The 24691-nt window shown below is 42.4% G+C and overlaps 1 protein-coding gene across 3 annotated transcripts in view; it reads left to right on the top strand.

Moving 5' to 3' along the window:
• prkcz (protein kinase C, zeta) overlaps window positions 1-23745 on the top strand; it is a 181553-nt gene extending 157808 nt beyond the window's left edge. For all 3 annotated transcript variants that reach the window (XM_075476008.1, XM_075476007.1, XM_075476009.1), the window contains one exon: window positions 20046-23745. In XM_075476008.1, the coding sequence (XP_075332123.1) occupies window positions 20046-20133 (88 nt within the window). In that variant the 3' untranslated portion in view covers window positions 20134-23745. The remainder of the gene's footprint in view (window positions 1-20045) is intronic.
• The last annotated feature ends 946 nt before the right edge of the window (window positions 23746-24691 follow it).

The following is a 24691-nucleotide window of genomic DNA, read 5'->3' as shown; positions in this document are numbered from 1 at the left end:
AAGTACCGCTTTTCTTTTTACTCACGTCTCTGCCATCGTTAAAGCCGAGCTTATGTGAATCATTTAGAGCTCCACATGTGTCAAGTAAACACAACACTTCTCTGTGTGAGGGGCTGCAGCATCAGTCCATCTGTGGAACTGTGGATCTGGGTAACTGCGCTGCATCTGTAACCATCTGAGTGTTTAATCTTATCCACTCACAGAAATTGAATGAAATAATAATCCTAAATTTGAACCCTGGAAGCAGATATTTGGGCCATGAGGTCAGCCGGCCAGCTGCAGCTAATGCAGATCCAGGTAGCAACGATGGCCGCTGCAGACAGCTGAGTGTTAAGCTAGCAAAAAGAATACCTGCGTCTACTGGAAATGCATCTAACGGACATAAATCTGAGTCATCCTTTCAATGTATTCTGCTCAGAAAGTTGCAGCTAATTGTTTCACTTATGTTGTGAGGTGAGATGCATCGAGGTATGAATGCTTTCTCCCAAAGCTGTGCGTAAGTGTGGTGTTCTTTTATAAATCCAACATCCCCACCAGCCTGGTCCGCTTTTATTTTAACCATGAATTACACAGCGAAGAAGGAACGCAGTTTCACATCAGTTGAGATGCTTAAAGGGATAGTCCGCCTCTTTTGACATGAAGCTGTATGACATCCCATATTAGCAACATCATTTATGAACATCTTCTTACCCCCTGCTGCGTCCTGTGAGCAGAGTTCCAGCCTCGTTTTGGTGTTGATGAAGGTAGTCCGGCTAGTTGGCTGGGGCTTAAAAAATAAAGCGTTTTGCTTCTCAAAACAATATGCGTTCAAAAGAGTAATACATTTGCATCACAAAATCGTTCTCCAGGAAAAAGTCAGAGCTCACAATCGCTTGGCCCTATTTTCTCTCCCTTCGTATCACTGCCTGCTGCCGCCTGCCGACAGCCGCGCCTGTTTCATGAGCCTCATTTCCACTATGCAGTACGGTACGGGTCACTTTGGGGTCAGCTTGCTGTACAAAGGGGACCCTCAGGGGTGGGCGGAGTGCGTGCCGAAGCGTAAATAGCAAATAACAACAAACAACAAACAACATCCATAATTTGGAACCACCTCCAAGCTTCTTCAGCTGAATGCCACACCGGCTCGCGGTCCGGTTGAAACCACTCTCTGACATTTTTGCCTCCTCACCAACACCGGAGAGCAGAGCCTGGAACCGGTCCTGTGTGCTCGGTACCCCAAGCAGAAGGGTTACAGACATGGTAACGGGTTCCATGGTAACGGGTTCCATGGTAACGGGTTCCATGGTAACGGGCTCCATGGTAACGGGCTCCATGGGACCGGTACGCTTTGGTGGTAGTGGAAACACTGAAATAAGCGAACCGTTCCGAACCGACCCGTACCGGACTGCATAGTGGAAACGAGGCTATGGTGTTTGCTGCTCGGTCTGCACAGCAGGCAGTGATACGAAGGGAGAGAAAATAGGGCCAAGCGACTGTGAGGTCTGACTTTTTCCTGGAGAACGATTTTGTGATGCAAATGTATTACTCTTTTGAACGCATATTGTTTTGAGAAGCAAAACGCTTTATTTTTTAAACCCCAGCCAAAGCGAGGCTGGAACTCTGCTCAGAGGACGCAGCAGGGGGTAAGAAGATGTTCATAAATGATGTTGTTGATATGGGATGTCATACAGCTTCATGTCAAAAGAGGCGAACTATCCCTTTAATAAATAGAAAACGTTGCTATCAGACAAATTAAAAGCTGAGATTTAACCTTGATCTCATGATGAGTATCAGCCCAACACCTCTTACCGCAGAGCGAGCAGTCGGGTGGACCGAGCAAAAGTCTTTATTATTCACCCTGATTTTGTGTAACAAAGCAGATGAAATGTGCTGCAGAGGAGCCAAAATAAAGACTGCGGCGGCATCACGTGTCGCACTTTAACCGCGATCTCTGCACATCTCAGTTAAAAGCTGTTAGAAAGTCTTTCATTCACAAAGCAACTTGGAAATGTTGTCTTTGTTGACAGAAATGGTTTCATTTAACTGCAGCAGGCCTGGGTATGATTCCAACTCTGGTCCAATTACTGCATGTCATCCTCCCTCTGTTTCCCAATATCCTGTCAACTCTCCAATCTTTCTCTCCAAATAAAGGCAAAAAGCCTCTAAAAACTGTTTTATTTTTAAAGAAATAATGAATTAAATGCCGGTTTGAGAGCGGGAGAAGGCACCTCTTTGTGTTTGTACGCATTGTTCGTGCATGTTGAGGCTTCGGGATGCTCGGTGCTGAAAAGAAGCTAAGCTGGCTCGAGTTAGAGCTGTGGCAGTAACATTGGCTTCGTGAAGGACTGAGGTCATGGTTTGGGCTAAGAAAGTGTGGAGAGTGTAGTCAGTCCACCCAGCTGAGCCAAAAACAATGCAGCTATGTGAGTAAATCTGTCTGAAACGTTAACATTGAGGTGGTGTTTATAGCCAGCCACGCAGACAGAGAACCAGTCAGAAACAAGAGCATCAGGAGCTATTTTACAGCAGACAGATGTAGATGATGATGTTAATGTGTAAAGCATATAATGATAATGTGTATATAATAATAATATAAAAAATTATAAATAATAATAATAATAATAATAATAATAATAATAATAATAATAATGTAATATAATGATGTTAAGATAATGGGCTGGGCGATTTGGCCTAAAAATAAAATCTCGTTTTTTTTTTTTTCTTTTCTCTTTCTAACTAATGGACGATTTTCGATTTAAACTTCGATTTTTTTTTTTTTTTTTTTTTTCCTGTTTTTTTTCTGTTTTTCTCTAAACAAACCAGACCAAGGCAAAATTTAAATACATATTTTCTTTATTGACACAATTGAGAATTACCAAATGGGAAAGTGGAATGGATCGTGCAGACCTTTAGAAAACAGTCCACTCATTAGAATGAACGAATGGCAACGTGCACGAAGAGGCTGGTGAGAACGACTCGTCCCATACGGCACAAGATGTTTTGTTTTTTGGTTTTTTTCCCCCAAATATTTTTATTGAAAGTACAATACAATACTTTCAGTTTCAGACATACAATTTGCCTTTTCTTTTCTTTTTAACACACACATGTGTAATCGATTAGATATGTAAAACAAAACAAAACAAAAACACTCTGATAAAAACACTGGAAAAAATGCCCCTCCAAAAATAAGTAAGAAAAACAGCAAATAAAAGACGTTTTTGCTTGAAATAAGCAAAAAAAAAATCTGCCAATGGAACTAGTGAAAATCGGCTAGTGATGAAATAAGATGTGATATTTAGGACTTTTTAGATAAAAGTGATCTTGAAATTAGCTTAAAAACCTCTTCAAATGTCAAAAAACTATTTGTTTTCAAGACTTTTTCATTTAACAAGATATTCCAGATGTATTGTCTTCAAACAAGTCCCTATATCTGGCTGAAATAGTACTTGTTAGGCAGTTGTGTCTTATGTTAAGTGTAATGAGATATTTTGACTAGAAATGAGACAAATATACGTGGTAAGACTTAGATTTTTTTTCCAGTGAATGTAGAATAATTTACAGAGTGACAAATGAGATTACCAAGTAGTCTAGGCCTATGTGAACAAATCAGTTCAAGAATAAAAAAAAACAAAAAATGAAATAAAAACGGCACCACTTGGCTGTCATTAATGTGCAAAAATTTCAAACTGAAAAAAATTGGCTAAATGCTTGCTGCTGGGCAGTTGATACTTCGGGTCTATCGTTTGCAGCATCTTAATGAACCCGTTTTTTTCTACGGTATAGATGGGGACCATATCTGTTGCTATGTAATATGTCGCTGCATCTGTGATGGCCTGTCACCGGGGCCCTTTGTTGTCATAAGGAATGGCTGCTGCCATGGTTACCTGCTTTTTCTGCAGGCACTTTGTGGCTTGAGCTAGCATCTGCATCTCTTAGTGCTGCACACTTCCACCGCACGTCTCTGTCGGAGGTACTGGAATGAGTTTGTTGTGTTCCCATGTTCTTTCTACAAACTTTCCACAGAACTGTTGTTTATTCGAACCACCATACAACTGAAGGAGAACCATTTTTAGGAAGGAGTTCTTCTTCATCTCTGTTTGTTGATGTTTTTATTGCACGCTACGTCCGCCGGTGCCGCGGGGAATGTGATCGTATTAGGCAAAGTGGCTGAGTTTTACGCGTATTCTGGTCTCCTTGTGTGTGTCTAACACAATTTAGCAGTAAGCCTAACTCCAGTCGAATGAACACGTGAGTCAGGCTGTAGCTTCCTTAGCTCCACTTTAATTTGATGAACCACGTACACGTTTTAACATGGAGTAAAACTGTAGGACAGAAATAAAATTTTAGCATCATTAGAAAAAGTCAAACAGAAAATCAGAATGTTTACTTTAAACAAACTCATATGAAGCCATAGGCATCATATTGTAATCAAACTTCACATTTACTGTAAATATTCTCCACAAATAAAGCTTAAATAAATTCTACTCGTGAATAGGGATGGGAATTGATAAGATTTTTACGATTCCAATTCCATTTTCGATTCTGCTTAACGATTCGGTTCTTTGTCGGTTCCCTTATCGATTCTCTTTTGGAGAAAAAGGACAACAAACCGGTCAATTAGCATCAACTTTGTTTAGTTTAGAAGTAACACGAGTCATGACCTTACAAACCCAACAACGGTGAGGTCCACATTGGTCTATCATGGCCTGGGTAATTTAACTCTTCCTGCTCTGGTGAAAGGAGAAGCTGGAGGTAGAGGTGAACTGGGGGTAGTACCACCAGCCTCTGGCTCTGAGCCAGTCAGGCTCTGTCTCTCATGATTTCATCCAAATGTAATGCCTGAGAAGGCATTCATTTAACCTTAACCGTTACTAACAGCAGCTTTTACAATGAGGCAAATGGCCCTAACATGATAGGCAGTGTTAGTTAGTTAGTTAGTTACCTGCAGTGTTAGCCGAGGACATGCTAACGTTGCTAACGTTGCTGGGTTCAGATTCACCGACGTTAGTCCGGAGCAGATCGAAAACGCGACATTCATTCATAGTTATTGCATGTTGGTAGTATTTCCTCCCTTTGGTGAAATATTTACTTTACAAGTTGCCCTGTTGTCGTCTTTTTTAGGGATGTGTAACCAAACTTTCGAGCGTTTGTACCGCTTGGGCGCCATGTTTACTGTTGACTGCTGGCTGCGCCGGACTCATTGACGTCATTAGCGCCCACTGGAATCGATAAGGGAATCGTTTGCAAAATCGCCAAACGATTCCAAGGAATTGAAACACTGGGAACCGGTTCTCAACAAGAACCGGTTCTTGATTCCCATCCCTACCCCTGAATATTAACTGAAAACTTACAGACGGTGGTGTTGGTGGCATAAACAAAAGGCAGATTGCAGTGGATGAACTTCTTCACATGTGGCTGACTGAAAACTAAAGAAGATTGCACACTTCCTGTTTCATACCTCAGCTGACCTTCAAAATAAAGGTCTGGATAGACTGAGACTAAATTAACATTAAACACCTATCTCACAACAAATTAAAGGGCAGAACAGTGAGAGAGTCTAGAAATGTTTTTAAATCGCCATTTTTCAGTTCAGCCATTTCAAAAACCGTAGGAAAATAAAATGGCGGTTTAATATGATGCCCTATGATGTCTTAATGATCGCTTGATTTCATGGCTTTTTGCCCTTTATGTTGCTTTTACATTCCCTGTTAGAACGGATGCATTTCTTTGCTTTGCAGCCTGACAGCTGTGGATCTGCACATCTGTAGAGGTGCTCTCATTTCAAAAAGAAGACTCTTTCCATCACGTGGTCGAACGGGGTTAAAAACAAAAACCCAAAAAAATAAGAGCTCGCCTTCTTAAATGTGTTTTCTCACAAACACGGCATGCTGTGCCATCTTCTCGGAGGACTTTCTCATCAAATAAAGCAAAAACATCCCCCCCGCGAGTTCCCAGCGTCGACGTCTTTATCCATCAGGGACATTGTCTTGATTAATGCCAACATGTAGCCTTCAGGATCTGACAGAAGCCCTTGTTTGAGATTTACTTTTGGAGAGAAAAGGCTGAAGATTTCTGGCACGGCAACAGACACGACGCAGGCTCCGCCGCCGAAGATTGTCTGCAGACGCAGCACGAAGACACAAGCGGGGCTTGTTTTCCTCTGTGCCATCAGAAAATAGATTCCATAAGGCTTTGGCAAGCCGTTCCCATAGATATTACCAGGCTTTTGTGAGACAACAGTTTTATTTAAATCCATGCTAGATTGATTGTTCAGGCTCCAGCGTTTATATTTCTCTCTGCGAAGCATTCATTGGAAGCGTTGTCAGCCATCCGTTTCTAAACAAAGCTGCTGCTCAAAAACAGGCGCTGAGCTGAAAGTGAAATGGATCGTGCACCGAACCCACCTTAGAAAACAGTCCACTCATTAGAACGAACGAATGAAAACATGCACGAAGAGGCTGGTGAGAACGACTCGTCCCATACGGCACAAGATGTTTTGTTTTTTTTTCCCAAATATTTTTATTGAAAGCTACAATACAATACTTTCCGTTTCAGACGTACAATTTGCCTTTTCTTTTCTTTTTAACACACACATATGTAATCGATTAGATATGTAAAACAAAACAAAACAAAAACACTCTGATAAAAACACTGGAAAAAATGCCCCTCCAAAAATAAGTTTAAAAAAACAACAAATAAAAGACGTTTTTGCTTGAAATAAGCAAAAAAATCTGCCAATGGAACTAGTGAAAATCAGCTTGTCAAGATTTCTTGAAATAAAATGTGATATTTAAGACTTTTTAGATAAAAGTGATCAGGAAATTAGCTTAAAAATCTCTTCAAATGTCAAAAAAAGCTTGTTTCATATGATATGTGACTCAAAACAAGATGTTTTCAAGACTTTTTCATTTAACAAGATATTTCAGATGTATTGTCCTCAAACAAGTCCCTATATCTGGCTGAAATAGTACTTGTTAGGCAGTTGTGTCTTATATTAAGTGTAATGAGATATTTTGATTAGAAATGAGACAAATATACTTGGTAAGACTTGGATTTTTTCCAGTGAATGTAGAAGAAAATAATTTAATTAATTTACAGAGTGTCACGTAGTAAACAGTGAACAAGGCAAGGCATCTTTATTTATACAGCACATTTCATACCACAGGCAACTCAATGTGCTTTACATAAAGACAAGGCATTTAAAAGAACAGCATAAAGCAGCATAAAAACAAGCAACTACCAAAACAGGTAGTACCTCTGAATTGGTGAAACAGGAAATAAAGGGTTGCCATTTGTGTAAAAAATTTGACTGTACATGCACTTTAATTTTCTCAAGTTTAAAAAACAAAACAAAACATGACATCTTTAAGCCACCTGGAATAGAAGGATATTTAGCAGACTTCCAATACAACAATAATAAACGTCTTGCTAGTAAGGAAGTGAATGCTATAATTTACTTTTGTGTGGAGTTAATTGTGAGGGACCAGGAATCCCAAATATGGCAATCAGAGGGCATGGTTGAATATTTACCCCAAGAACAGTGAACATAATAGAAAAATAACCCGAAAAAAGAAACCTTTCAGATCAGGACAAAGAAAAAACATGTGACTGAGGTGACAAGGGGAGCCATGGCATTTCTCACATTTGTCTTCCACTTCCGAATACAATTTAGAGAAATGTGCCCTGTATAAGACCTTAAACTGAATAAGTCCAAGACGAGCACAAGAGGTGGTAGATCGTACCCTCTGTGTGGCCTGTTCCCAGGACTCCTCATGCATTTATATTCCTAGTTCTCCTTCATATGTACACTTACGTTTAACATTTGAGTGGGTGCTAAAAGACGGCACAAGATGTTTGATGGGAATGTCCAATCAAAGCGAGCTACCAGCAGCTAGAACCGGGGGGCGTTGACTTGAGGTGCATTTTTAAGTTAATTTTGGGTAGAGATGCACCGATTGCAAAATTTTTGGCCGATATCGATAAAACCGGCTTTTTTAATCGGTGGCCGATTGATCGGTGCATCTCTAATTTTGGGATCACAGTTGACTCTGTAAAAACATTCAAGGTGCAACCAGAGTCTCTGCTTTGGTGGTTCAGCCTGTTCTGCTCTGACGGAGCCTGCTCAGATCACAGGGTCTTCATTATTTAAATATATGTTGGGCAATGCATCACCAAAGCACACGAGACGTGCTGCAGAAGAGCCAAAATAACAAGTTCCACAGAGACCGCACGTGCATCAGTTATTTATCCGCGGTCTCTGCAGATTCTGAAACGTCGACTTCGGCTCCTAATAACAGCCTTAAAGGGTGTTAAGAAGTCCTTAATGTCAAAGAAAAAGATGGAATGTGCTTTCTTTCTTGACATAGCGAGCAACATTCCTTGTTGCACTGATGGATTGTACTGCCAGGAGCTCCTGGGGAGGTGGTTAATATTTGCAAAAATATTCTAACATACAGGCGGGAAGTATTGATAAGAATGTAAATAAAGAGAACATGAATAAAATGATTGCACCTTTATAAATCCCATTGGTTTTCCCCACAAGGAAACCAATGGGACTGAAAAAGGAACTGAACTGTAATTAAAAAGGTTTAAATTCTCTTCAGTTAACACAGATAAGATAATAATATGATAACAAGGACCTGATAACTACCAAGGCTTTGGATTTATTCCACATTTTCCATCCTTTTGGGAAAGTTTCCTCTCGCAGATCGCTGTTGGTGATGACTTTTTCAGATTTACAAAAAGTTGAAGGCTTTTAAAGTCATTTCCTGTTCTTGAGAATGTCATAAAAGTCTGACGATTGTGATAAAAATAAAAAAAAGTTCAATAAGCAAACTGATCCAGAGCAAAGTGTGTACGAGTCAGAATGCTTAAAACCAACTGGGTCACATGACCACGAAACCAGTTTTTCCACCAATGATCTTCAGTAGAGAGCGACAGGTAGCCCATAAAAAAGCTTTATCCATCCAGTGTTTTCCATGTGTTCCATTTCATTTAGAGCTTATTTAACAGGGATAATACATAAAACTAATGTCACACATTTCTAAAGATGTAGGACTTCTGGTCCCGGCTATTCTATAGAAACTGAGCAGAGGAACTGATAATAAAACGAGAACAAAGTCGCACACAAAGACTTTTAACTTTGTGATTTTTCTTCCTGTAGTTGTTTTAAAATGATGTGACGAACCAGCTCTGGAGCAAAGCCAGAAACGATTTAAAAAAAGAAAAAAAATCTATTTTATACATAAAAAATGTCTCAAATGATCAAAGCTTATGGAATTATAACTTTTTCCATTATTTTAAAGTCAGATTTGGATCCATAATTTAGATAGTCTCCAAACAGTTGCACAGCAAGATGAGGCAGAATCTCACAGCTTCTGCTTTTTTACACGATTAAATTGCTTTAAAACAGAATTTAAACAGTCTTACTGTCGCATGCTTAATGGATTATCTGAGTTTTTTAGTTCCAAATCATAACGAGTCCATGTTATGAATCGTCACGATGCTTTAGATCCAGGCAGTATGCAACACATGAGGCACAAAACCTTTGAGCCACTCCTCATACCAAACTCCTTGAGCTGAAAACTTGTCCTTAAAACATTTGAGGAAACTGGACAAGTGGAGGACAGAAGAAGAAGTGTCAGGCCTAAAGAACTATCTCCAGCAGATGAACAGGATCTGAAAGTGATGTCCTTAAGAAAGAGGAAAACATCCAGCAAAGACCTGACACAGGAGCTGAGAGATGCATCTGGACCTTCAGCTGATCCATCTGCTGTTGGCCCAAGCCTCATCAGAAATGGGCTCCATGGAAGGGTGGCTGTCAGGAAGCCGTTCTTAAGGAAGGGAAACAGGGAGTAAAGGCTGAGCTGTGCCAAATGACACAAGAAGTGGGCTGAAAACCAATCAGTGGGGTCACATGACACTGAAAGGATCGGATTATTGGCTAAATTACAGTCAGACTGAGTTATTAAGTGCATATAGACACCTTAATCGGACAAGAAATTGGGTCGAATAGAGTTACTTGCGATCGGATTAAGACCCCGAGATAACTCGTGCTAGTAGACGGTGAAGCACGTAATGAATTGGACATTAAAAACCTTTGCACACCGCTGTAGCCTCGGCTACTCTCTGCATTAAAGAGCAGATGAAGCAAAGAAGAGCAACGCTGGCACTCAGAGCTGTGTTGCCTCTTGTTAAGTCAGTTTTATTAAATATCTCTGTGCCACAAAACTCCAGTTTGCCTCCAGGAGCCATACGATGTGTGCAGCATACTGTATGACCTCCTTTGTTCTTGGACACATCTGAGTGGGGAACCCTCCTTTGAACAGTTGCACCACATGTGATACAAAAGTACAGATTTGTGCACAATTGTAGCTTGTAATCATGTGATGTCAAAACCCTGATTTGGTTCATTTTCACCGGAAGCAGAATTTAAATTCCCTCTTGGAGATAAAACGTCTTGGTGAAGCTGTCAGTAATTGGTGTTCTCACCCTTCTTAGTGGCCTTATTAATCAGAATCGGCTTTATTGGCCAGGTTTGACTGAACAAACAAGGAATATGACTCCGGTAAAACTTCACTCGCAAAGTACAACACTCAACAATAACATAAAAGAATAAAAAATTAGAAATACAGAACAGTAAGAATGGAATTGAGTATGGGTGGTACAATAGGGCTGAGAATTATGAGAATAATAAAAATAAATACAGTATGTGTAATAAATACAGAATGTAAATATTAATTAACTAATTAATATAATAATATATTTAATGCCCGTCATGTCGTGCAGCCATGACAGATGTCTTTGGGTAGCAACCAGATTCCTCCATCAGTTTGAAGGTGCTGTTTACCAGGGCAGTGTTCGAAACCGCATACTTCTCCTACTACTCATACTGACTTTTTGAGTTAGTATGCGAGTTTGAGTAAGCGAGAAGTTCCCGGATGCATACTAGATTCTCCGAAATGTTGGCTAGTCATCATGAGGTTACTACTCATACTCAAACTACCCAAGATGCAACGTAACGTGACGTCGCCGATCGTCATTTCCTGTCAAAACGGCAGTTTCAAGCTAGCTACAACGAGGGTAGGTTCACTTCCTGTTTTCAAAACAAAAGCACCAATTGTATCGTAATGGCTTTCCCTATGATAAAAGGCAACGGGGATTTTATTTTTGTGAAAATAACCGGAAGTGCGTTGCTCACTGCGGCTAGCTTTAGTAGCGCCGAATTCGTGGGAACAAAATGGTAAATAGCCGGTATTTTGTCAGGTTTTCAGCACGTTGGGGATCTAAACGACTACTTTCTCGCCTGAAAATGTTTCAAATGTTGCTAAAGTTTACAGGGTTTAGAGCTTAAGAGAAATCAGCTTCAGGCCGGCTGATTTCGGCTCGGGCAGGAGCGAAATGCATTGTGGGTAAACGCTCTGCATACTGGCTGATCGATGAGTATGTAGTTTGCAAGTATGTAGTATGCGGTTTCGAACACAGCCATGGTGTGTGTGTTTAAGTATAAAGAGGAAGCCATTTTATTTGTATTATGTCTTTGTGTGTTTTAGTTTTACTCTTTCTTCCGTCAATAAACCTGTGGACAGGGGACAACTGTCTCCAGAGTCGTGATGTTAGGAAGGAGTTTGTCTAACTGCCAAGGTGTATCACAGTACATATACTGAGGGCAGCATACCAGGCAGCCCAACTCCAAACCCAGCCTCGCAGCTCATTAAGGGGCTGCAGCGGGAGGACTGGAGCTCATCCCTTTCTCATTTGAGATGGGAGTCTATGACAGACTTCTGAGGAGGCAGTTGTAAAGGAGGCTGAGATGAGAGGAAGAACAGGGTGGGGAGCACGATGTCTCTTCAGTAGTGGAGACACCAACCAGGCATTAAACAATGCGGCGCATTAAGAAGAAGATTTACACGACTGTGACCCAGTCAGGGTGCAAATGTTCTCACCAAGGAGTCCACTGCTCTTTTTCCTGACCAGCTGGACCATCCTGCCGGTCCTTCCCTGCTCTGTTTTGGTCCCTTTCCTGTCCGTCTCTGCTGTTTCTAACTAATAACGGCAACTTGCCAAAAAAAAAAAAGAAGAAAAAAAGCCTCATGCCTTCGTCTCGCACTTTGTCTCCCCATCCCTTTCTCTTCCCTCTGTTACCAAGGAGAGGGGCTGACGTCGCCCACCTCTCCTCGTAGGGGGGTGATGCAAAAAGCTCTCCAGTCTCCCCTCTCTCCCACTCACGATGAGCTGGCACGAGAAGAAAGAGAAGTGAGAGCAGCATAGGGGAGAGAGAAGGGTAAACCCTCCACGTTTGAGATTTACATTGCAACATTAAAAGCCAGGATTGCTAGGGGGCCCTTAGCCAGAGTGGTGATGGGAGGGGGGGAGAGATGAGGTTTGAGGTTTTCTTTGCCAGTTCTCAGTCTTAGAAAATGGCAGCCTCAGCCAGGGCCAAGGAAAACACACTTTTGTCATCTCTTGCCTCTTTTGGAGGTTGATTTCAGGGTGCTGAATGCAGTTTATCATGGTTAGGGCTGCATTACTGCTCATGTCTGCAAACCTGTTGCTATACGATAGTCTTTATTTCTTTTTATCCCATATTTAACGACAAATTACAGCATGCAAGTTGAATACTTTAACGTTGCCAGTGCACACAGTGTGATACATTATGCATTGACCACACACTTAATGCAATGAATTACTGTGTCAGGATAAAGAATTTAAACCCAACCCTGGCCCTTTCTGTAGCTCCCTGGGTTTGAAAACATCTCCTTCGGTGATTCAGTGTGTTTGCACGTCACACTACCAGCTCAGGGTAGAAATATCCAGTCTCTTGATCTGTATCTCCGCCCAACTTCAAAAATCATGCTGCGTTCGCTGTGCCTTGGAAGTGGGAAGTGAAAACCCTGCTTTGCTTTCCTATTAACAAATAATTCAGCAGTTTATTTAACTTCCGAAATAAATCGGACGTTAATATTTTTGCTCGGTCTTCGTCTTCTCTGACTTCTAATAGGAGTTACCCATTTTTTCCCCAGTTGAAAGTTGGAAATTCCGACTTCCATTTGTCATTAAATGCACCATCATGGGCTCCACCATTAATAAATGGTGAAAAGTACCCCATTTAGGCCTCCAAATAACAAACAAAGCAGGGGACTGGAGCGACCCTGAAGCCCAGGGAGCTCAAATCTCAATGAGGGATTGAAATGCTACTTTTTAATGGAGTATAAATCTCCTGGCTGGCTGTTGCATGAAGCAGTTAAGTGTTTTGACAACTGGTGCATGTTCAACACATGACACAGAACAAGACTGCACCTTAAACCGGGATCAGTACCATTAAGTATTTGAGTTAAAGAACAGCCAGCCTAATATCTTTCAATCAGCTTGGTTTGCTGTGTGTGGCAGTGTGAGCTCTCAGGTAAAATGTTATGGCAAAAATATCTTTTTGAGTCTTTCCAAACCCTAAATCTAGATCTGAGATATAAATTTAGAGTAGGAAAAGGGTGCTTCCCTACCATCTTTATGTTGAATTTTGACTTAAGCATGTAATTTCATGAAAGGGATAGTTTGGCAAGGTTAGGTACTAACAACTAAAGTAATAAGTACTTCGAACAACTCAACCTCCAAAGACCTTAAAGGGGAAGTTGGGTTTTTTAAACCTGGACCTTATTTCTGCCATAAAATACGTTCATCTATTCACCGATAACAGTTTGGTGAAAGTCGGCGTCCTTCGGAAGATATTTAGATCACTGGAGATCGGCGTATATCCATATAACGGGAGAGAACAGGGCAGAGACAAAACAGCCTCTAAATAAGGCATTATCTGTCTTTATTTCACCAATACTTTAAGACCCATGAATGAAGGAACGCGTACTGTTGCACTGTTAGTTCAGAGCTGCCGTGTTGTTGTTGTTATCGGGGGGCTTTCTACAAACTGCGCGTCCATGACGTCATCAACGCGTCGCTGCAGCACAGCTTATTCACTCTGGTAAGGAGTGAATTAGCTCTGAGCTAACAGTGCAATAGTACGCGTTCATTCATTCATTGGTCTTAAAGTATTGGTGAAATAAAGACAGATAATGCCTTATTTAGAGGCTGTATCGTCTCTGCCCTGTTCTCTCACGTTATATGGAGATATATATATCGTCCGAAGGACGCCAACTTTCACCAAACTGTTATCGATGAGTAGATGAACGTATTTTATGCCAGAAATAAGGTCCAGGTTTAAAACAAATTCCCTTTAGGAACTCAGTAAATCATGTCAGCTTGTGAAAATAGTTCTTTTTTAGGGCTTATTTTGTCCTCAGATGACCAAAAAAAATATATATGTATATAAACAAAAAGGTTCAGAATGAGAAACATTTTTAATCAAAATAAGAAATGTTAACAGACAGAAAAAGGAACTAAATAATGCTTTAATACAAAGTTTTGGCCTTGGAAAAATAGCAGCAGGGCTGCTCTTAATCAAATGTTCAGTTTTGTCCCCCTCTTAGTTACTGCGGTAACATGCATCATGGCGGACATTTTTGGATATAAATTGCTCGCTCTATTGTAACAAGAACACAGATGTGTATTTTTTTTCCCGATAAATGTCCCCAAATGTTTCGCACTGGAACTCGAGGTCGACTGACCGAGCAGAGCCTGTGTGGTATTCCTGCAGAACGGTGAGCTGCATTCTCTCCGTCAGCCTTGCGAGACAAAAACACTTGTAACCTTGGTAACTGACAAAAAAAAAAATAGAGTGAGTGTTGACTCAAAATGCTCAGAAGTTATAACAGTTTATAATGCAAAAATATCCCTGGAAGTGCATCTGCATTAACCACATGTGGTCAGATATCACTTGTGTGGTCTTAACATGCAGGTTATCACACACAGGCAACCCCGAGCAACCAACAGGACACCTGATTACATTCAGATACCTGTAGCTGTCATTATTGCTCAAATGCATGAAAATAGCTGCTTTAGTCATATTAAGGGATAGTTCGCCTCTTCTGACATGAAGCTGTATGACATCCCATATCAGCAACATCATTTATGAACATCTTCTTACCCCCTGCTGCGTCCTGTGAGCAGAGTTCCAGCCTCGTTTTGGTGTTGACGAAAGTAGTCCGGCTAGTTTGCTGGGGTTACAAAAATAAAGCGTTTTGCTTCTCAAAACAATATGCGTTCAAAAAGAGTAATACATTTGCATCACAAAATCGTTCTCCAGGAAAAAGTCAGACCTCACAATCGCTTGGCCCTATTTTCTCTCCCTTCGTATCACTGCCTGCTGTGCAGACCGAGCAGCAAACACTGTAACAGGCGCGGCTGTCGGCAGGCGGCAGCAGGCAGTGATACGAAGGGAGAGAAAAAAAGGAAAAACAGGAAAAAGTCAGAGCTCACAATCGCTTGGCCCTATTTTCTCTCCCTTCGTATCACTGCCTGCTGCCGCCTGCCGACAGCCGCGCCTGTTACGGTGTTTGCTGCTCGGAAGCAGGGGACTGCTCGGTATGCACAGCAGGCAGTGGTACGAAGGGAGAGAAAATAGGGCCAAGCGATTGTGAGCTCTGACTTTTTCATGGAGAACGATTTTGTGATGCAAATGTATTACTCTTTTGAACGCATATTGTTTTGAGAAGCAAAACACTTTATTTTTAAACCCCGGCCAACTAGCCGGACTACTTTCGTTAACACCAAAACGAGGCTGGAATTCTGCTCACAGGACGCAGCAGGGGGTAAGAAGATGTTCATAAATGATGTTGCTGATATGGGATGTCATACAGCTTCATGTCAAAAGAGGCGAACTATCCCTTTAAAGGCGTGCATTTTGTGTGTCGTACTGTGATGAGCGATCGGGGTCTTACTCGCAGAAGTCGGGGGGGGGTCAGAACACTCTCAGTTTGGAAAGTTAAAAGCAGAAACTCGCTCCCATCCCACAGAGGCCAATCCAGCCTTTAGAAACGAGGACCTCGGCCTCAGACTTTGAGGTGCTAATTTTCACCCCACCTCTGTGCTCGCTGAGGCCCGTAGAACCGCCTCATCTGAAAAGGCAAAGATGCAATCCTGAGCAGAGTTTTTCCAACCAGTTCTACATTTATTTTTCTTTCTGTGTGGAAGAAGGCTTTATGGCCAAGTCCCTCGTGTCCTGTGGGATGTGAGTGTGGTTCATCGGGGCCTTTGACTCCGTACAATCAGCTTGCTTTGCATCGCCAGCAGTAGTTTAGACTGTTTATTCTCATAAATCTGGGGCCGCTAACTGGAAGCTCGGCTTTATCAGACCTTTCTGCTGTTTTAATCTTTCCCCCCCAGCTGAAATAGGTCCCATTAACACCCTCAAACTTAATTCTGGCTCTTTTGTCACTTTACACCATCAAAAGCTTTAAAATGTTAAGTCTCAAATGGTTGATTTCCAAAAAAACCAGAGGAGTCGCTCTGATATTCCTGCAGTTTTTCTTCCTTACTCTTGTTCCATCTTACTTACTCCACTCCCTCCTCTGTCCCCTTTCTCCTTCTCTCTGCATCTGGTAATGTTTTCAAATCATCCAAGTCTTGGGGAAAAAAAAAAAAAACGGCACCATTTACATTGGGTTGAACACACTGTTTGTGTTGGTCATCTCCCAAACCTTCTCCCCCCCTCTCCCCTTTGTGTGTTTTCCTTCTTTCTGCCTCCCTGAAACTCCAAAATAGAAGAACTCCACTTTCTGAATCTAATTGTTGTCTTCTTGGTTGACCTACTCCTACGGTGAGAGTGCTTCACATGAGATCAGACGGGAAGGAAAATATTTGCTTCATCAATATTCCGGTCGACACACTCAAAGAAAGACATTGTAGCATTTCATTCACTTGTCCTGGCGCTCCGTGTGGGTGGGATCAGCAACCTGTTCGACGCCGCCGGTGGCCCTTAATGTGAGACTCCCACCCACCTGGTAGAACAGTGAACGCACCTTTTGTTTTAACTTCAAAGCCCCCCGCTCGGAGCCTGCGGGGAGAAAGCCTCTTGGCCTTTCCCAGCGAGAGGCCTCCTTTTTTTGGGCTTCGTCTCACCACCACCGCACAAACACACACACACACACACACGCAGTCGCACACAGATGAGTAAACAGCCTGTTGCTGCAGAAGAAGAAGAAAGCAGCAGCGTTGCTAAGGGAGTCCGTTTATTTTTACCCCGGCCGCTCTGCACGCTCTTTATGGGGTTCCACTCAATTTACCTGCGACTGCGGCCTTGTTGATAATAGAAGCATACTCAGAAAAATCGGTTCAAGTTCATCCACTGATTAGTTTGACATCGATGCACTGAAAGACGCCTTTCTGCACGGTTTTGGTAGACGCAGAAGAAGAAGCGTCGGCTCATCGCCCAGCTATAAAGAAAAGGAGGTGAGCAGATTAGATCATAGTCCTGCACGTGCAAACACCGACATTTTCACCACTTTTCTGTGAATTTTGCGTCCGTCGTCCACATCCAAACACACTCAGTGGGGTCACATGGCTCTGAAAGGATCGGATTATTGGCTAAATTACAATCAGACTGAGTTATTAAGTGCATGTAGACACCTTAATCTGATAAGAAATTGGGTCGAATCGGATTAAGACCCCGAGATAACTGGGTTGAAAGTCACTCTAAACCTGCTTGTAGACGCTGAAGCTCGTGGTGAATCAGACTTTGCGTTCTGCGCATGCTCCAGATGTTTTCCCGGGGTCGTGACCTGGAAGTCAAAGCAGACGATATTCCTGTTGTTGTCGCCGTCAGAAAGAAACGAACAACGCGATGGAGAATGCTCCGTTGGGCATCGAGTTTGTGCAACAAGCAGCTCATCACAGACCAAATGTAGAGGGACGTAGCTTCATCTTGCTCTGCGTTCTCCATCTTTCTCCAATGCCTGAGTTTGTTGTTGTTGTTGGTGGTGAAGAGGTCAACAGGAAGTGGCTCTATTAGCAACAGCTGGAATGGGTACAGCGCCACCTATCATACCGGGGTATGACACGCTTTGTGCCTCTGATCCCATTCATTCACCGCCATATATCCAAGGAGAAATACCCTTGCTCAACACATTCTTATTTTTAAAAAACGGGTTTTTTGGCCATTATCTCCTCGGTCTGATGACAGTATGCGCACAGTTCCCCCTTGTTGACATGGCAACGATAGACACCAGCAAGATATTGCCCACGCTGACCTGGTCAGCAGCACTTTTTACATGTTGGCACATAAATGTGCGGTTCCTCCGTGTCTGTATAGAAGAATAAAGGCATCAGAACCGGCTGGTTGGGAACAGCCTTTTTGTGGAGACTCTTTATCGGAACATGGGAAGGCAACTACGATTTACCGCATTGAACTTTTTAGCAGGTGAGACGAGATGACGGCGAATGCTTTTGGGTCGTCGGTGAAGGTGGTTTGGACGATAACGGAGCAGGTTTTAACACCTGTACCCTGTGCACGATGGTGGATTTTCTGGGAGGATCCTAAAGGCCTCGGTATGCTTCTCCGTCGCTATCCGTCAATCCGACTCCGTGGTCACGCAGAGGCTGTTAAACCTTTCGAAGTTCTCTGTGGGGATGTTAGATACGCAAGGCAGTTCACCTCCCGATCAGTAGGCGTCGCTACGCTAGACGACCCAATCTGGCGACGTCTATGGTGAAAGTCGTTCATTGATTGTTCACCTTCCGGCTCCGTTCCACTCCTCACAGTGAACGATGGCGACCGACAGAGAAAGACTGTTGTTGGAGTTGGAGCTTGTTGATGTTGAAATGAAAATAACTTTGACCAAATGTTGACCGGCGCACAGTAAACTCTTTCAGAAATGGCGGTGTTGTTGTTCTGAGAGGAAGGAGCTAAACCGGAAAAGTTCCGGAAATTATGTTGTTAGCCGACCAATCACAACCCTTGCGGTCTCCGCGAGTCTCCGTCTCCTCGACGGATAGATAGATAGGAATGTTGGCTGACGCACGCAAGCCACGGAGAGCGTCTCCGTAGGCGACCATCAATCAGCCTTAAGGCTGCTTATCTTTACATACATGATATATGTGATGAACAAACCGACCAAACAAAAAATAAAATGTTCTAGTTCATGTTATACAGTTAGCTTAAACGTGGTGCATGTGTGGAATCAATAAATTACATTCATTTACTGCAAGATGGAAAAGAACATGTCAAAAACATTTCAATAGCTGCAAAATTCCCAAATTTTGTGTGAAATTTGCAAAATGACCAAACATTTTTGATTGAGAAGAATCTGTTTCCATGTTGGTCTGAAGCAGAACTGAGGTGCTAACTGAGGCCTCATCTGTGAGGCAGAGATGACAGTGAAAAAGGTAAATAAATAGCGTAAAACGGCTGCTGACGACCATAAATCGGGCTTAACCCATGTTTGGGAGTTCTTAGCCTAAGGAAACCCAAACCTGCACTGCAGATACACACAAAACTTTAAAACTCAGGAGGCCTGCTGCTAATAACACAGACGTGCTCACAGAGACTGACTTCTGAAAGTAATAGTGTAGTATTTTAAAAAAGCAAACGAGGTTACTGCAACTTAGTCACATTAGCATCCTGCCAGCCTTTTACCTTTGTTTGCTTCTCTCATGCTGTTCACATGTGCCGTGTTGTACTGATGAATAAAGCTGCTCTCTTTCTCTGAAACCAGCAGCAATCTCCTCTGATTTTACTCTGATTTTACTCATTTTGTAGCCTAAACATGTTAAGAACAACATCTCTGCAGGGGTTGCGGTTAAAATAACGTGATTTCCGCCCAGATGAAATGCATTGTGTGTTGAGCTTTTCTGTTCTTTCTTAACATTCGCTCCAGAGAACCACTGGGCGACCACAACACTCCCTCTGACTCAATAAATTGGCCTGGGAGCTGAATATTTTTGCTTTAAGTTTCGGTAGTGAGCAGATCTTTCACCAGTTGATGAGCTCCTTGGGATTTGTTACTTTTAAACACTCAATCCAAGTTCTGATGAGAAATTAGCTGACATCAGGATCATGTTGTGGCTTCGAAACTTTACCTGCTTTTTCCAGCAAACCCAGGAGGATCCGGCGCCCAGCTCCGTCCAGGTTTGTGCTGTCGGTTCGACACTTCTAACTCTTCTGTCCATCTTTTCCTCCTCAGGGATGTCATCAAACGAATAGACCAGTCAGAGTTTGAGGGATTTGAATACATCAACCCCCTGCTGCTCTCCACAGAAGAATCCGTATGAAGGAGAGGCCAGCTTCCTCCCTCGCCCACCTACTGTCTGTCCAAGCTGCCGTCTCAGCCAAAAAAAAAGCCACTCACAAGCCAACCCTGGAAGGCGAGGAGGAGGGAAGAGCACGGGGCAACGAGGAGGACGAACTCGCCCTCTGGACCAGGTCCCTCCTGGTTGATTCTGACTGTTCTGTTGGGGTACCAGACTCTTCTTTTCTTGGCATTAAAAGGAGAAAACGGAGACACAAGAAACATTCCCGGTCATGATGTCGTCTTCTCCTTTTTCTTTTCTTATTTTTCCTTTCTACCTTCAGAATGTCCATCCTCGTGTGCGAGCGCACGGCCGGCGTTGTAACTCCAAAATAGAAATGTTTTTTCATTCTGTGCCTGCCGTCATGAACACATTCAGGCCGCCTCACGATGATGAAGACGAAAGTTCTGCTGAGGAGCTTGAAATCATTTTACGTGCACTTTTTTGTTTTTGGGTTTTCTGTCTTGTAGGGACGGGGGAGGGGGGAGCCTCACACGAGACAAGAATGTACAATGACAAAGGAGAACATAAGTTATTGTGTATTATAATGTAGGTAGTGAATCCAAAATTGATGATGCCTTTTTATTGATGCAAAGTGGCACATTTTCATTCGTCAACACAAACCTTTTTTTGTTTTTATTATCTTTTATGATTTTCACAGAAGAAAAGGGGGAGGGAGGGAGGAGGGGGGGACGACTTTTTATTTAAGAAGTGCCTCGAAGATCAAATTAATTAATTATCTCTCTGATTGCACTTATTGGACATTCTTCACCCGTCATGGTTTTTTCGGTAGGTTAAAGCCGTATGTTTGGAAGCCAGCACACACAAAAAAAAAAATTTGTTTTTGAGTGGATCACATAAAAAAAAACAAAAACGGATTATTTATTGCTTAAAAAAAAAATTCAGAAGAGCAAAATCGAAGCAGGAAACGACAGAAACCGGTGGCGGTGAGAGACAAAAAGCTGCAAGGTGAAGCTTGGCGTGTTGGTTACTGCGATGAGAGGACTGTGTCCCGCTTGCCAAGGATTTCCCGATGCCAAACGGGTGCTGTGCGGCTCCATACTTTCCAACCTGACTGTAATAGGAAGGTGTTTGAATGCCATAGCAGACTTACTGCCAGTCGCAGTCGGGCAGCTTTAGAAACGCATAAATTAGGCTGAAAAACAAAGCATTCCATCGGCCCTAGCTTCCACAGAGTGTACAGGCTTTGCTGGCCGGGCGCAGGTCCTTCCGCACAAGCTTCCACTGCGTGACCATCTGCAACCCCTCAAAAAAAAACCACCATGTGACCTGTTGGGTTGTGCTGCCCGGTGGAAACGGGTCTCTCTCCGTGTTTCACCATCTCTGCACAAAGGCTGGCTTTAACCGGAGCGGGTCCCAGCTCATATTCACACATAGAAGTCCTGATGAAGTGTTAGAATATATAAATGTTGTACATTTTTTAAATAACTGGGGTAAATTGTGATAGCAGAACAGTCCCGACCTGACAGATCCTACTATGTACTATGTACACGTCCGCCATCTTACAGCAGAGCCGACTTCGTGTGTGTGTCTGCCGTCCACAGAAGGGACTGTACCGGCCCGGTTCCCGTCCGGAACCCACTGAAACGTATCCGTATTGCTGACTATTAAAACAAAAAAACACTGAATCTAACCAAAATCATACTCTGAAGCTGTATTTTATCAAAAGTTACTGGTACTTTTAGCACCAAGAACTAAAAAAAAAAAAAAAAAAAAAAAAGAGTGAATTTGGCAAATTGGTCTGCTGCCTGTACGTTTACATGCTCGGTTAGGTCGACCCGCAGTTACAGCTCATGGGGCACTTTGATTGGACTACTTTCCTGTCTTTCTTGTCCCAGTGTACAAGCAGGAATCGATTCGTTCCACCACAGCAGGCTTCTTTTAGCTGGTTAGTGTTTGGGCTTTTCCAGTTGAGCGCTAACATCGCGGTCCGAAGTAATTTTAGCTTGCTGTGAACAGGTCCCACTCTGAGAGGTGAACCGAAGAGTTTTTTTCCATTTCATCCGTGATGTAGGCTTTACTGTTTTTCTTACAAATGAGATGCTATTCCTTGTGGTAATTCTGTTGTTAGCAGCTTCTTCTGTTGCTTCCAGGTCGAAGTCGCGGGTGGAAACTGGAGCGCCGGCACTGAGCGCTTAGTCCCGTTACGCCGAGGAGAAATTCGACTCCTAACTCGCTGAATGTGATCCAGCGTTTACACACCTGTTGTGGTCAGACTAACACGATAATTCAACCCTTCTTCCATCATAGAAACGCCCTGACTGTTGGACATCATGTCTAAGCTGCAGTACACAAACCTGTGCTCTTCTGCATCGGGCACAAAAATCAGCAATGTGGCACCTTCCCACAGGGTTGGTTTCAGAAGAAGTAACAAGTTATTTTTTGTCTTATTTAGATAACAGAAACTTAACGGCTAAGTTGGAACGTTGTTTCTACCAAACGGCAGCAACCATTCCTGCAAAACAACTCAAAGTTAACGGATTTCATGAGCTATTGTGGAGGTTAACTGTGTGTAACTGTGGAGGCAGTGGGTACTGGGCCCATACCAAAAGTCCTTATGAAGTTACTTTATAGTTACTTTGGGAAGTTCCTGCAGTTAGTTACACAGTCTGGATTTACACTGGCATTTAGTGCTCTTAATGTTTCCAATTTCAGCAAAATATTTCATTTAAATCGACTTAAAAAAAAGTGTTGTTTAGCCATTTTTACTGAATCTGAGTACAGTTTCTTTTAGGGATGTCGTGATTAATTAGTCAATTGGTACTTTATACCAATAGCATCAAAATTACCCCCCCTTGTGGATGACATTTGGTGTAAATCCAGCTCGGCTCGCCCAGCTGTTTTCGTATTTCTGCAGTCCTGATTCATCATATATGAAGCTGGTTCCAGTTCAAGCCACTTTACCTCCGTGTAACTGCTACCTTTTCAGAAGTGTAAGCATCATATCTAACCAAAATGCAGGAGTGTTGAGCCGATGAACCCTGGGATCAAAACATCAGCGGATATCAGCTCGGGTTGGGATTAACGGCTCCGACAGAAGTCCCTCTGCTCTCAGAACGAGCCTCGTCGGATCCCTCGTGTGCTTCTGGGGAAAGAAGAGCTCTCCACTGGCTGACAATTACTCCACCAAATCTGATCCGAGCTCATTTGATAACTACATAATAGGATTAATTAGCTGATCCCGAGTTAGAGGGTCTCATTTAGCTGCAGGGAGGGAACAGATATGGGGAAGGAGTTCCACAGAAAGCCAAGCCTCCCAAACTCCTCCTCGTTGGCTGCATTGTGTTCATGTTTTGTCGACCTCTTTGCACAGCAGACGATACATCAGAGGCATCTTTTTCTTGAGGGACCAATGGATGAACTGAAAGTCCTTTAATCTACATTACAGAACACTGAAGGGCCGTTCAGACAGAAAATGAGAATGATTTGAAAATGAAGTAAGACCGTGCGTTTTCAGGTTGTTTTTTTAATTTTATTTTAAAAACATAATGCTGGTTGGATCTGCTTAATTTTGCTTCGCCGCATCTTTGTAAATATGTGTAATTATTAAAAATGATACTGGTTTTCCGTGAACTGAGTCCTTGGGTTTGTTTTGCAGACAGTGGAAGGGAAATGTTTGCAGATGCTCCAGCTCTGTTTGGGTGTTGCCTCACGCAGCGGCACATCCTCTGATCGCCACTTAGGCCGTTCACACAGCAAGCCGAGAAGGTAATTAGTTGATGTTCATCCTCTAATTTTCTCTTTCTTTGATACAGAGATCAACTTCGACTGTTTAGTAGAATATTAATAAATCTGCATCTTCAACTGATTGCATCAGCTCAGTCACAATCAGCGAATGGAGGCGAGTGTGCATCATTAAGGCAGAAATAACAGATCCTTTCCACACGCAGGGTTCAATAACTTTAATGTTTTACAGATGAAAAGAAGCTGCGCTCGTTTTCAAACCAACACAAGAAGCTGTGTACTTTTATCTCCTTTTAAATGCTTGAGCTCTGCAGGCAGAAATGCAATCTGAGGCTCAAATCTGGCCGTTTCACCCCGTCAAATGGTGAAAATCTGTTGAGCAGTCGACTGCAGAAGAAGTTTTTCCCTTTAACAAATTTCTACAAAGTAAAGAAAGCGAGCCAACTGGAGTACTTTCTGACTATTTTAGGTCGGGGGTGGGGGAAATTTCCGATTCTTAGACGCATCGCTAGTCAGACGATTCTGAATCGATTCACAAACATAATAATTTAGATTATTTAAATAAAGTAATACAGACGGTTCTACAATATGGAACTAAGGCAAGGCCAGTTTCTCTGTACAGCACAATCCAACAACAAGGTGATTCAAAGTGCTTTACAGATGCATTAAAACAGTAGAAATAAAAAAGCCTGTTTTAAATTTTAAACAAAAAAGAAAGAAAGAAGAACAATAGATAAAATCAGGAGTTACAATGTGATTAAGTTTTGAAACTCAAGCTTCAGATTTGGAGCTTTATCCAAACGCAGCTGAAAATAGGTGTGTCTTCAGCCTGGAC

Source organism: Odontesthes bonariensis, chromosome 10 (assembly GCF_027942865.1).
Source record: "Odontesthes bonariensis isolate fOdoBon6 chromosome 10, fOdoBon6.hap1, whole genome shotgun sequence".
NCBI classification, from domain to species: Eukaryota; Metazoa; Chordata; class Actinopteri; order Atheriniformes; family Atherinopsidae; genus Odontesthes; species Odontesthes bonariensis.
Note: the sequence above shows the minus strand (reverse complement) of the source record. Positions and strands in the feature narration are given on the sequence as shown.